Source organism: Acanthaster planci, linkage group LG01, assembly GCF_054643075.1.
Source record: "Acanthaster planci isolate LZ-2023a linkage group LG01, COTS_SCS, whole genome shotgun sequence".
Classification (NCBI taxonomy): domain Eukaryota; kingdom Metazoa; phylum Echinodermata; class Asteroidea; order Valvatida; family Acanthasteridae; genus Acanthaster; species Acanthaster planci.
The window spans coordinates 9,544,891-9,557,316 of record NC_141777.1 but is presented as its reverse complement, the minus strand read 5'-3'; the positions used below and the strand labels follow the sequence as shown (position 1 = coordinate 9,557,316).

At 40.9% G+C, this 12,426-nt stretch overlaps 1 protein-coding gene across 3 annotated transcripts in view; it reads left to right on the top strand.

Moving 5' to 3' along the window:
- The window catches only part of fbxo11 (F-box protein 11), a 58,324-nt gene that overhangs the window by 13,104 nt on the left and 32,794 nt on the right, over positions 1 to 12,426 (top strand). For all 3 annotated transcript variants that reach the window (XM_022243728.2, XM_022243727.2, XM_022243726.2), the window contains exon 2: positions 1,226 to 1,344. In XM_022243728.2, the coding sequence (XP_022099420.1) occupies positions 1,226 to 1,344 (119 nt within the window). The remainder of the gene's footprint in view (positions 1 to 1,225; positions 1,345 to 12,426) is intronic.

The window sequence follows — 12,426 nt, the reverse complement described above, 5'->3', positions numbered from 1 at the left end:
TTATGAGATTGGTGCCCGCTGCCACGCTGCACTGCTGAAAGATACACAGTAGACAGACTGCAAAACTCCAGCACAGCGTACATCTGTAGTGTAGAGCAAGCTACACGTAGGTCTATGTCTTCGTTCCATTGAAAATATGCAGAGACACGCTAAGATGAGACGTACTTCTGGAAGCCTACTACGGACAGGCACACAGGCTTACATACATGTACCTTCTGGGGCCGATTGCATGCACAAGGCTAGTGATAAAACACAGCAACGCTGCAGGTGTATTGTTACTTACACAAACTTTTTCAACTCAAAACCAAGTCAAATTCTAATAACCATGAGTTTCTAGACAATGAGTAAGTTCTACGAGTGGCCTTCCTCTGGCAGCATGTATTTTTGTTATTCTTAGGCCATGTAAGAACATTACTGATCATCTCCTTCCCACCCAACCCCTAGTTTTTACTTTTTAACCATCTATTTTGTATTTGCTATGCATTTACTAATTGATTGCTACACAAATTAGTTTTTTGCCGTGCAAAAAGAAAACTGCACAGTAATTTGCTATACAAAATTTTGGAACAAAATCGCTCACTTCTTGTGACTAGGGCTTTGTAAATAGATGTTTCAAACATTTTAGTATCTTATAACACTTAAAGCAACAATTCATTCACAAGTTTTTGTTTCGTAAGTGTAGCCTTGTTTGTGTTCAATGTCGGAAATCTGGTGAAAAATACATTCAAACTGTCAGTTCTACTTTCCCTAAAAATTCTCATCAAGAACCAGTTGCATGTGTGTATAGACTTGAATCTATTTCAGCATTCCACAAAGCCTGGGTTTGTTTTTTCATTTCATTACAGAAACCTTTTAAAACCTTTCTTTTTTATAATCTCGCAAGTAACCAAGTCTCACCGAAGTGTTATGATGTCCTTGTACTTGGTCTCTATTACATATATGTACCAGTACATGTCTGTCTCCGGTGTGCACAAACTCAGTACTGGTTCATGTTTGTTGAGGGGTGTTGCTTTACTCAAGTGTGGTTTTCATTTTTCGTTTTGCAGGATGCAATCTTGTATCCAGCACTAAGCATTTGCAAAACACCTGTACCAGATAACTCAACGCTTTACAGGGATGGCATTTTGAACTTAAAATTTTTGGTTCTACATATATTTGTAGGCCAGGTTTCTGTAGTTGCCTACCCAAAATGATGTTTTTAAATTCTTTTTTTCCGTCTCTCTAGCTCAACAACCTACAACATCAAGAACAAAAACAACTGGTACCCCGCAGGATAGGAGCAGTCGACCCTACAGCCTCAGACGGAAAGCTTCACCAATTCCCACGGCATGTGAAACTATCAATGTAAGTTTCCTATTTACCTCAAACAAAACCAACGAGCCCAAGTCAATATTGTTACTGGTTACGCTTTCCACACTTAGTTGGAGAAGATGAAGACTCACAGGCAAACTTGAATGGGACTCGAACACATACCCTGCCATCTACATGTACTAGTGCAGACCTCTTGCCACTTGACTTCTGAGTTTGTCAGGTCAATGAATGGTTCAAATGTGAACAGCTCTTGACACTACAGTCCACCAAGAACAATTTGAAGGGACTCTTTCATGAAATGCAAGGATGAGTGCACAGTGCAAGAGCTTGAATATTTTTCATTGAAATGAGACAATGAAACTGTATTTTTTACAAGGTCACATGTTCTGGGTCTTCGGAGACATTTCTTGGTCTGTAACATGTACATGTATTGTAAGAGGCCTTGTACAGTCATGGAACATGACCAGAAGAGCAGCTCATTTTTCGTCAGCGAGTGTTTCAGGGAAGTAGGAAGAGTTTTGCTCGGGCAGCTACATGTACAGCTCTCCCTGTACAGTATTTGAGCACTGTCACAATGGCATACTAGTGAAGGTTGTCCCCAAGGGAGACTATGAGAAGAAGGGCATATTGCCAACGCCTATTGTAAGGATTAGCCCAGGAGTTCTCTTTGAAATGAGTTTGCTCCAGGAGAACTGAACAGGAAGTGAAAGGTCACAGATTGTTTCCACTCCTCCTACTCTCTTCCCCGCCCGGCCCTTACAATGCATGTCATGCGTCCAGGTATTTCATATACCCCATTGCGGATATTGAGTATTCATTCCAAGCCAAAACACTGCTTTCAAGTTTTACTCATCAAACTTGAAATTAGTGCCAGCAGTCAATCTAATAACTTGTGTCCAGATTGCTTCACAACGATAAAACTCAATCATACACTGTACATGTATCTCTTTCACAGATGAGACATTTTCACACAAATCCCAGCTCATTAGGCCAACATATGCATACCTGTACTGTGCATACATTATGCACAAATCCTTTGAATGAAGATTGCATTTGTATGGTGTTAATAGTTGACTGAAAGGCCAATGAGATTTTTGCTGTTATGCATGAACATGTATAGAGGATAATCTCCTTGGACTTATGTGTACCAGTTCCATTGGCAATTTGTATTGTTTAGAATACATGTATTTTTGCCCTCCTCCCAATCAATTTGCCTTCCTATCTTGATGCGCATGCAGTAACCAGAATATTAATGAATCATGACTAAACTGTACCTACTGTACCTTGATTGATGGCTCCTGGTTCCTGAGATTTAAAGCTTTTTTTCCCCTTCCATAACTGACCTCAAGGGCTCTGGCGCAGGGCACCAGGCAAGCCCTACACAGCACGTTTGTCACGCGCATGCTGGCTGGTTTCACATTTCTAATTTCCGTCCTCGGAGTGAGTGGCGGTGAAGATAGCCATACGTTGTTTAAGGAAGCACCCTGAAGTGATATGCGTTCTTTGTACATGCACATGTACGTATCTGGCCTGTATGTACAATTTACATGCACATTATGTGCATTATGGATGTAGATGTACGAACATGTACACAATAGTATGCATGCACTGTAGATTATCGTCAGTTGTAAATAGTGGATTTATATTGCTAAGGTAGGTACATGTACAAGGAGACTGTACAATGTATGTGGGTGTTTAAATTTGTCAACTTAATAATTTGCTCAATTCCAATCACTTAAAAAAATATATTGATGCCCAGGATTTTGTTCTTCAAATTCTGTTGAAATTATCTTCAATATCAAATCAAAACACATTGTTTTTCAAAACTATTTGTTGGAAATATCGTAGTCTTAGAGGTTTTTTTTTTTTTTTTTTTATCAAGGAAAAGTTTTTGGTGTTTGTAGTTGTGTTTTACTTATTTATTTTATGCGATTTATGTTTATTTATTTATTTTTTTAATTGTGTTGTCGTTTGTATTGGATTAGTTTGGAAACAGTTGTAAGAATAGATAATTTGCACATTAGAGATATAACTGTGCCAATTGACACATGTTCACTTGAAGTGACAGCATGATATACTACTAGTAAAGCATGCGAATTCATGGCATTTGTCTTGGAAGAATAACACATGCCAGTCTGTCAAAACATTGCACATACAGGTAACATGGAACTTATGGCATGTCAAGCATCCTCTTTTCATGTTATCAACTTGTCCTCCTCATTCATTGATACTTGTCACTTTTCTCCAGTTTTATGTTGACGGGCCTTAGAAAAAGTCCTGTGCATGTGTTTGTACCAGTACATGTACATTGTACTTGTACATGTGGGTCATTCCACGAAGTTCGGGCACAGTTTGTGACGGCATGTTTGTTACATCAGTTAAAATAAACATCTTTTTTTCCCTGCATGTGGATTCTAAATTGACATTGTTCTAAATCTTGGTAGGTTCTTGTGGTGTGCTAATATGACTTAATCTGTGGTAGTGTGATAGTAACGGGTAATAAAAGTTACTGATGTAACAAGGGAGGACGCCGTCACAAACTGTGCCCAAACTTCATGGAATGACCCATGTACCTGTATGCATGTAGGTTCATATTTAATCTGAAAAAGTTCCATGCACGTCCAAGAGACTACCTTGTGTTACTGGTGCCAGTTGGACTGATTTACACTTGCTCAAGAAGAACAATTGAAGCACCATGAAAAGCTGCATAAAGGAACTGTGCATGGCTTGCACTTGAAGGGTCTATTCTGTGCACTTCTTCCCAAAACAACCCTTGAAAATGCCCCTGGGTGTGTGTTGATTAACCTTATTGTGAATTTTTGTTATGCTATTTTAAAGGGCATTTTCGTGCCTTTTTGGTTTTTTGCTCATATTTTCATAAACTTTGATTTGTGCGCAAACAGCCTTGGACTTAATCATATTTCGCTGACCTAAATTTCCTTTTCTATGGTGAATCATGGTTGTGTAAGAACTCGTACAGATGGTAACAAACCAATTGGTAGCAACCCTTTCTCAGAATTGCTTTCAATGAGCAAATGTTGTTTTCCTTTTTCTTGTTTATTTGAAGAATATTATAAAATGCCAGTAAGTTTCACCTACCGGTACATGTACAGGACATGTACATTTATGCATACATGTACCGTAATTTTCGGAATATAAGCCGCCCAGTGAATAAGCCACAGCACGCAAAAAACAGCAAATTAAGATTTAAAGTCGGCGTGTAAGCCGCACTGCAATGCTGACGATCCAACCACAAAGGTCATTGCACTGTGTGCTGAAGCGCCATTACAGCATGTACAGTACGTCTATGGATCCACTACACGTGCAATCCTAATGAAAGTAAGCAAAATGTGAATGAGTATCACCCTAACAAGTGAATTTTAAGTCCTCAAATTTAGTACTTTTTGCGAGCTGGATGGTGGTCGATGGTCTTGGGTTGGCCGCGCATCAGCTTTTGCATTTTTTCCAGCGGCTAGCAAAAGTTATGCTGTCGGGGACGTACAATAAAATCTTGGTTACTTGAAGTCAGTTAAGTCTAAAGATACCTCTGTCCCTTGCCGCAACACCGCATCCAGTTATCTTGAGGTTTTTGTGACGCAGACCCAAAAAACACCACCAAATTGCTTCAAAAATGAAAAATCCACTGCAAAACCTTGGTTCAAGTCGTCACACTGGGACTGCTTGAGTTGCATGCATGCTGCACGTGGTATGGCACACACGCACTGCATGCACAGCCCCTTCCGCGCAAAGCCAGTTTTCAGGCTAACCTGACTGCTACCGCAGACCTATTCATGGACAGTCCAATCACTGAGACTTTCTGATAACCATGTGATGACAGAAAGTGTTGTCATCAGAAAACCCAAGTGAAAAAATCCAGAAATTCTGTGGCATGTCACACTGAACAAGAACGGCGAAAAGATGAAAGATCTGCCACACGAAGGTACACCATTGAAGCCGTTGATTTTTATTAAACAGTAAAAAGAAATTTTCAGTTTACAACAATAAAAAAAGTCAGTAAAATGATTATTTGCCTGCAAAAAAATACACCAAAGCAGGAAAATAATCACTAAGAAATATTGCCATAGCAGAGCAAGTAAAGTTTAGATTACGTACACATTTCATGTATCGTGTCGTGACTCCACTACTTGGGGCATTCTGTTAATAACTCCGGACAACTCAAATTTTTATTTATTCTTCAAGGTTCAAGTTTTCAGATGTAAACAACAATCAACGAAAACAGAACTTCGCCACTTGCACGTGGTATGTGTGTTCTGGCTGGAACTTATGACGTGTGACTAATTTAGTATCCTTGAAAAATTGCCGTATAAGCCGCCAAGCGTATAAGCTGCAGAGCCATTTTTCAGCATGAGAATCAATGTATAAGGCGCGGCTTGTATTCCAAAATTTACGGCATTCCTGCCTTTGGAAATTCATGGTAGTTTGTTACAAGCACATGCACATGAGTACATGTGTATGACCCCAACCTGGTGCATGGACATGTGCCGGTACCTGTACAAGTGTTTACATGTACATGTGTTCATTAACACATGTAGGCAGTGTTCAAGTATTTGTGCTAACGTTCACACCCTGCATTTTGTCCTTGAAGAGTTGACACTGAAGGCCAGACTCTAAACTCTAGAGGTGAGAGAAAATAATATTGATTGAACAGCCACATATATATGCAGATTCACACATGGCCTGCAAGAAATGGTTAGGATCTGGTACATGTAATTTCAAGAGCACTCTTGTTAATAATGTTCAAAGATTGTTTTTATTGATTTTGTTGGCACTGGCGTAGTCTTGTCATTGCAGTCTGCTGCAATACAGCTTACATGATAAGAATGTCCATGGATCTACAGCACATGTACAGGTACAGTAATGTTAGGATTGTGCCCAAGTGCCCCTTCCCCCACCCCCCTAAAGTGATGGAGAGAGACTTGTAGAGATAGGCCTTCTAAATGCCAGTTTTGCTGCAGATACACAATGCCAACGTGTGTGAGGAAATTCTTACAGGTTAAGTTGTCGAGGATGTTTCACCCCTTGTGAGTGCAAACTAATGGTATTCTATTGGGTAAATGGTAATATATTGGGTACATGTACATAGTGCACCCAAGAAGCGTGTTCACTTGGGCTGGAGGTCACGTGGGTGGTCAGTGGTCAGCCTGCATTATCTACTTTCTCTGCCTAGAAACATGGTGCAGATGTCAGCTTCTGTGTCTTCTTTATGATGATCCATCAGTATGTTCAACTTGTTTGGAAACTCAAAGCACTGCTTGTTTAATTTCTTGGGGAAAGAGTAGATATGTAAATTTTCGATTTATATATATTTCTATCCGCCCAGAGCTGAAGTGCACCCTCGCTGGTGAAAGAAAGACAGCTGGAACTAAGTTTTCCAACCGGGTTCTAGCATGCTTTCGGCGTGCATGCGAAGACCACACATTCTAGACTAAAATCATTACACATACTCAGCATGCTCCGCGTCAAATGTGCATAAACTTGCACACTTGTGTGGTGCATAAGTACCAAAGGACTGTCAGTATTATTTCAAAACACGGCCTCTTTTGTTCCTGCTCGGAGCGGATACACAAAGCTGGGCTAATTTGTCGACATCCTGAAATCTCTTTTTTGCACACTGCATTGTGCTACAGTTAGTGGCGTATTGTAATTTATTTGCCCATACGGGCCATTCACAAGAGTGTTCCTCCAAGAGTTTGCAACGCTTTGGCCAATCACAACACGCAACATCTGTCGACCCTTTCTTAACGCGTGCACTGGGTCGACAGATTCTGTGCAGTAAACGCCCATCTTGCCTAATGCTTTTTTGACCCCTTGTTTTCAATTGCATATGTATTGTACACATGTACGTGAATGCATGCAAGATGACCATTTAACTGTGAAGTTTCCCCATCTGCTGAGAGTCTGATTTGATAACGTGATTAAATTTTTCTAACGGTTTTGAAAGGCTGCCCACTGCCGAGGCTATAATCAAAATTGCATTCCTGTGTCTCTTTTGGCATGTCAAAAATCATTTTTATGTAAATTTGATCAACTGGTGGAAAAACAGCGTGTGACAGCGAAACAAATTATCCCTGCCACCGAATGGGTGCATGTATGCACAAAGTGGACTCATTCTGCTATGGTACATGTATGGACGTTGACTTCAGAACAATAATGGAAAACTACATGTACATGTACATACTGGTACATGTACATTCTACCCCCCCCTACATGTCCATTCCACTGTTCAACCACAAACGTGCAGGTTTAGAATTCAAGTTAAACCATAAACGACAGGTACCGGTAATTACAGGGACCACATTGTTGACATATAAAGTGCTTAGGTTTATTTTCTTCAATGTTTTACTGGCACATTTTAGGACATTTACTAGTACATGTACATGTAAGCTGTGGTGAATGTTTACATGCACCTGTGGTACATGCACCATACAAGTGCTTGCACATGTGTAATGTGTACACAGTCACCTTTCTGTTTGGTAAAATCATTAATAATGGAAATAGGCAGGGGTCTTAACACATAACACACCCTGTACACTATATGTGCTGTAGTTACAGGTACCGGGTATTGCGTGCATTCTGTACTGTATGGGATATAATGTCCCAAATTGCATGTAAGAATATATTTTGGAATGAGTCAGTTGTCACAAATTCATATGTAAGAAGTGCCTCAACTTTGAATGGATTTGATGTGTTTGATTTGTTACTCACGCTCTTAGACTGTTCAGTGGTAGGAGTGAACCCGGCCGCCTTGCCCGGAGGTGAACGAACGGTCAGCCTCCTCAGCATACCCCCAACTGGTTATAAACAATAAGATCATAAACACGCCTCCATCCTGGTGGTACAACAGTACTGTGTACATTTGTCCCTTCAAAGTGTAATTGTCATGCCTTCCCAGAGTGTAGGAGGTTGATTGCATTGGGTATATACATGTACTGTACATGTATACAGTCTAGGCACAGAGCGCATTGATAATCATGCCGCACGAGCCTGCTTGAAAACATGTGCATGCTCTGTTTATTTGAATTGCCAACTGCAGTAGATTGCCAAGCTCAAGCTTCAGGGATAAATGAAATGGAAACTCTTGTTAAAAATATGCAAAACATTACAAGTTGGATTGAATGAAACCATAAAACATGATGGAAAGCATTAAGTAAACCTCTCTAGCCAAGAAAAAAAAAGATGATTTACTTCTTTGGATGAGGCATTTGGTCATATTGTACATGTATAAGTAAGGGACAGGATGGAGATTTGAATAAATTGCTGGATGAAAGCCGTAGGGAGGCATGTACATGTAAACAAGGGAAAGAAACTGAAGCACAAATTTCTGCAGAAATATTTGCATTGCTATGTACTGTATGACTAATGCAAAATCCATTTCAAAGAACCAGTTGGAAATGATACAGATATCATACACGCATATGTACAGTATGTATACCGGTACATACAAACAGTGTATCATGTGCACATGTAGTGTACAGTACATGTACATGTACAGTACTTACATATGATGTAACGATACATGTCAGTGTACATACATGTATATGTAGAGATACCGGTACATCTACATCGTGAGTATATGCACATGTATGTACATGTACATGTATGTACATGTACGTACGTAGAGGGGTATGGGCTATGGGCTATGCTGTAATTCCACCCTGGCACTCACAGTGTGCTGTGTTGTGTTGTCCAATGTAATGGACATTGATAGCAACAGCTACCAGCATGCCACCCTTGGACGTATCCTGTACCCATTTTGTGTGGACGATCCCATTACACCAGACCGGTGTCTGGATCGAATTCTTCAACTTGACTGTGGCTATGATGCGAGACACTCACTGGGTGCCGGCGATCACAACCCCAGCTGCCACCAGAGGGCGACAGTCATTACAGCCACATTGTGCATGGGTGCAGAGATAGAACAAACTCATTTAACTCATTTTCAAATATTGAAAACGTAATACCGGTATACTGAGTAACACTCAAAACACGGCTTTTGAGAATTATGTCAAACCAGAACAGGTGGTGTTTGGATTGACTGGAACATGTACCGTACATTACATGGACATTTACCCTGCAGAAAGGCTTTAATCCTCCTAATTTGTAACCCACCAAAATCATTCAAGTTTCCTGGTAAAACTTTCTCCACAGTGTTGTCAAAGATACATGGACTGGTAGGGGGGGTACATATATACACAAAGCCCAAGGGGTAATCCTCAGTGGAGTATGCCCCATCTGTCAAACCTTATACAAATCTTGTGTGGTGTACTGGGGTAAACAGGTTGGCCCTCTGCCACGCTCCATGGTTACCCAAATGTGCTCTTGCATGGCCTGTCAAGATACTGTGCGGTGAAGCTTTGTTACACCATGAACAGTCGAATACACGGTTAACACCTCCAAACTCGTTGCAGGTTAGGTCAAGTCAGGCTTTACTCGTGAAATGAAATTGTGGTTTTGACAGTGAGGGAAGGGGGAATTGGGTAATAAAGTGAGCGACGCGTAGCTAAGCCGAAGACTTTCCCCTCGTTAAGCATTGCCACATGCATGCCATACACGTAGTTTGCCCCGTGAAAGCAGTCTAAAAGGCTTGTGAAAGACCATGGACACCCAACCCCTAGAACTTGAAGCGGGAGCTGGTGATTCAGACCCCCAACCGGCTCTTTCCACGCTGCCCGCCTGTCCGCTTGGCTTTCCTGTGTTGAAGCCTGGATGTATATGTTGGATGACGACATTCCTCTGTGCATGTTGCTGCTGGAGTGTGCAGCTTGCATAATACATGTACATTAGGCCTGTGCCGGGTACCCGCCCATCAATATCAAAACCAGGTTCCATTTTTTCGGGCTGGGTACCCGTAAAAAAAAAGTAACTAAATTTGGAACAAACATCCATGTATAAAATGTCTGTGAAATTTTATACTGGAGGGCAGACTTGCTGAAAAATCACCGTGCCGCTGAAAACCCGGTCCCGTAGTCATACATGAAACTTAAGTTCGGAGATCGACAGCTACTTTTGTCATTCTCACTGCCCATTGTACTGCAGTCGTTTTCCCTAGCTCTGGATTTTTCTTAGTTCACGAAAACGGGGAAAAAAAACGACTAAGATTCACGGGGCAATAGGTCACTCACTACTTGTGATTTCAACATTCATTCATTTAATGTCTGCTTAATCAAAATGACTTTTAGAGTTTTCGGTTTTTTTTTAATTGACAGAAAACTGAAAGCTCTTTCCCCTACTTTCGGATCGCGCGGCATTAGCAAGCAAATTCGTTGCAAACTCAAATACACAGGCGCAGCAGAAATGTATGTGATGTATCAGGTTCGTCAACTGTGCGGCGCGGGGAGAGTACTGTTGATAGCCACTGTACAGTTGAAAAGTCGAGTCAAACTTTACACAATTTCTACTTTTTAATTCATTGGAATTCTTATTTTTATCTAATTTTCTCAAAATTAAATTCTTCATTAGAAAAGGATTTTTGTAGCTGCAATCTAAGTGAATAATTTTCGCAATCCGGAACTAGGAAAATGACTGTACCAAATCTATGAGCAAGAGACCTAAGGAATTTTGTCTTCTGAGGTGGAAGTGCTGTTGATGTACACTTGCATGACTCTATTTGTAATTTTCAAACCCTGTCGGCCTAAGTGACTTCTGTGCGGAATTGGTAGTGCTTTCTGTTTGAGTTAAGAGTATTTCTGTCAAATAAAACAATATGAATGAAAATTACTTTATGTCAGGATTGACAACAAAGCGAGTAAGGGCTGTGTAATATACCAATGGTACTGAGACTCCACATGTGCTGTAAGTAGTGATCACGCACAAACTGTACAGTTGATAGGCCTCTTATTATTAGCTGGTAACCAAAGCATTGAATGTGCTCCATAAACCCTGAGTCAGAGAACCAGTTTTTTATACCAAAAAATATGCCCTAGTCATCAAACTTCAGTTTCAAAATTACTTTTAAATTAAAGCAATATTAATTTCCTCGGTGGTGTGGAATTGAACAAAAAAGGAAGGAAGGATGTTTTCTGTATGCACAAAAGCATTTCAAATCAAAGTGTTTCATTCAAAAAAAGGGAAATGTTGACAGGTCACAATACAGTTGGCCAATCAAATGTCACTTGTCAAAGTACTTATACATTAAAATTCCTCAGGGAAATGGAGTTATCCTGAAAAAATTATTCATTAAAATAAACCACTTTGTCGTGGTACCTTCGTGTGGCCAAACTTTCGCATCGCTTAGTCTTGCTTCCCTATGTGTGGTCACATGACTTTTCCTTTTGCGGTCACATGGCCGCTGCAGTGTCGGTGTTTGGACTACCTGAAGGGGACTGCAATCGGGCCCGCATTAGCAATCAGGTTAGCTTCAGCAGCTTGTAAACCAGGATTGCAGTTTCAGGTGATGTTTTTTGCAACGTTTTGCATACAACTAGTCCCCGTGAGAAAAGAAATGCACTTGGCAGTGATGACTCCTAACCCTATATAGACTTCTGATACTTTCAACACCATTTGAAGCATTCTGGTGGCGGTTTTTTGAATCAGAAACTTCAAAATAAGTGGATGTAGTGGTGTGGGCATTGTTCGAGTTACGGAGGTATTTTTGTACATAAAAGCCTTGTAACCTGTGACGTACGTAGCACTGATCTGGTCCGCACATGACACGACCAGCGCTCACTGTTTGTGCCCGTGTATTCCGCGTGCACGTGGTCATGCAGCATCAGGGACATTTCCTGTGAGCCGTTGCTGGTGCGTTGGTGGTTTGCAGCTCTCATCTGTTCTGATGTTCGTTCATTTGATAAAAAGGTAGGAGAGATTATTCCCGACGTGAGAACAATGTGCTGCTTGCTTCCTGTGTGCGAAAAAGAGCCATGTTTCAGGCACATGGTCCACTGGGGTTGCGCGCAGTGCCATTTGTTATTAAGTGATCTCTTTTCCGGTTACCCAGGTACCCGATGTTGAAAAAAAAACAGGTACCAGTACCCGGTTTCAGAAATACCCGCAAATGCACACCTCTAATGTACATGTGTATGGCTTGTCCTACCCCCCGCCCAACAAGTGCAAGTGTAACTCATGGCATACATGAACCAGTATTCCATTTAAAGA